At 42.5% G+C, this 2,247-nt stretch overlaps 1 protein-coding gene across 1 annotated transcript in view; it reads right to left on the reverse strand.

Annotated features, from left to right (window-relative positions):
- LOC111733815 (CUB and sushi domain-containing protein 1-like) overlaps positions 1-2,247 on the reverse strand; it is a 49,256-nt gene that overhangs the window by 31,586 nt on the left and 15,423 nt on the right. Inside the window, exons 8-9 of the mRNA XM_023525919.1 lie at positions 2,053-2,069; positions 1,624-1,780 (exon numbers count right to left, since the gene is read on the reverse strand). Of these exons, the coding sequence (XP_023381687.1) occupies positions 1,624-1,780; positions 2,053-2,069 (174 nt within the window). The remainder of the gene's footprint in view (positions 1-1,623; positions 1,781-2,052; positions 2,070-2,247) is intronic.

Raw genomic sequence — 2,247 nt, forward strand, 5'->3', positions numbered from 1 at the left:
GCAAGGCCGGTCTCGGGCTAGCCCGGTGTGCACGGGTCTCTCGGTACTTATGACGGACCCAGTCGCCCAAGACTTTTCCAACAGTTTTCCTTTCCGAGTATTTGTATTCCTCTAAGATTCTAACACATCCGAGTAACAGGACCACACGAAACAAAACACAAAAGCAGAGCGGTGAACATACTGACGGAGAACGTGAGTGCCGACGGCGGCCACGAAAGCGCACACCTCACCTGCGAGCAAAGCACAGCGGCTTTACACGGACGCTTGGAAACTTGTTTTGAGAGTGAGAAGTGGAACCCGAATAAAAATTATAATTATAAACAGATTTTAGAGTGTCCATTGCTACTATTTTATTTTAATTATAATATTATTAACGTGCTTTCTGAATCTTTTAGGCGGTTATACTCATGAAAGGGAAACATTGTTTTTCTCATGATGTAGCCACTTGAATTATATTTTTGCCCGAAGTCAGACAGGTATTCAATGGTCATTTCCCTGCCAAAGGGGATTTTAGACACTTAATTTTCTTTTTAGGAACCTATCTGGGATAATTATTATCTTTTCTAGGTATTTATATGCTTACCCGTCAAATGAAGGAATCGATCTTTATGATTATTAACATACTTCCATGCTCAAAAATCCAAAATGTTCCATTTCTTATATTATGGTATTTGGTGTCATAAAGATTTTTAATCATCAGATTGGTGACGGATCGGACTGTCTTGTATATTTTAAGTGTTTTAGTTAACCGATGTCTTAATTTTAATTAGTTTTTCACACCAAATTGCTACATTTTTTACTGTGTTTGGCACTAAAAATGTTGACAATGACAGTTACCATATTGCAAACTTGTTTTTTTTTCCCAAGCCCAATTTTTTTTCTCCTTTACTTTTATCCCCTTGTTTTATAGTCATCATAAAAAGCATCTTCCATATCGATTTACATTAACGGCGGAGCGCTACAGGACACCGCTGAGAACCGCGAGCTGCAGACCGGATGCCGGCTCCACAGCACATACTCCTGGCACCCGGGACGGATGCTCGAACGACCCGTGTTTGGTTTTCTCATGAGGGAAGCGATGACGGGAAAGGCCTTACTGTGCGGGCTCGCCATGCGCACATGCGTGTGTGTGTGTGTGCATGTGTGACTTACACAGACACACGGTTACACGCATTATACACGTGAAATAGATAACCTATAATATGTAGAATACACGTGATCAATAGATAGAACAGAAAAGGCGCTCAAAGGCGATTGGTATTAAGTGCATCATTCATTCTAAATCTTTCCTGTAACATGCACATAACTTTTTAGCAATGCACACATCACAATCGATATTTCTAAACTCAGAAGCCCTCAGTGTCATAAGATGTTTTCTTTTCAGATTCAGCCATTTTATTATAAAAATATTAACACTTCTAAATAGATAAAATTCCAGCTATTGCTTCTGGTGATGTTTCTAAATTTACTGCCCGGTCGGCCGTGTACGGCGTTAGACAGCGATCCGAAACACAGTAGGAGCCAAAAAAATCAATATTTAAAATGCACGACATCAGCTACGTAACAGAAGTATCCTGAAGAAAGAAAAGATGAAAGACAACGATGAGGTCGTCAGCTACTTACTAGTGTAGGTGAGCTGGAACCCGCGGTCGGTGTCAGACCCGTTGGTGTTGAACTCCAGCCACAGGTGATTAGAGGTGCTGTTTAGGGTGAGGCCCAGGAGGTCGCTTTTCGTGAAGGTCCCCAGGGGACGTGATGAAGCATCTTTTCCATCGTATACCTAACGAGAGAGGTCACAGCACAGGCCCCTGTTACTTCATTGTGATCAATAGATAGAACAGACGTCGCATCTCGAAGGCGGGATTTTACATGATACTGTCAGGCGTCTTTCCTGAGAAGAAAATCTGAACTGAACGAAAGCCGTCGACGTCCTCAGCAGCCCCCTCCGGCCCCTGCCTTTCTTCCCCACTCTCTTCTTCCTCACTCAGAGTCTTACTTTTCTATCATCGTCTCCAATAAATAGAAAAACCGTATGCGTCGCTCGGCAAGTACGCACAAAACGCGCACTTCTGAAAGGAGAAAACTCAATTAGAAACATTAATGTGGTGGATCATTATTTTCTTTCATTTCAATTCGATCGGCATATTTTGGCATAGAATGAGGTGCCTAGAACTCCCCAGTAAAAGCTGTCAGCAGGCTATTTGGAAAATCGTGCGCTGGTTAATAGGGGGACTCGCTAGGCAGAGC

This window comes from Pteropus vampyrus, unplaced genomic scaffold, assembly GCF_000151845.1.
Source record: "Pteropus vampyrus isolate Shadow unplaced genomic scaffold, Pvam_2.0 Scaffold644, whole genome shotgun sequence".
NCBI lineage: Eukaryota > Metazoa > Chordata > Mammalia > Chiroptera > Pteropodidae > Pteropus > Pteropus vampyrus.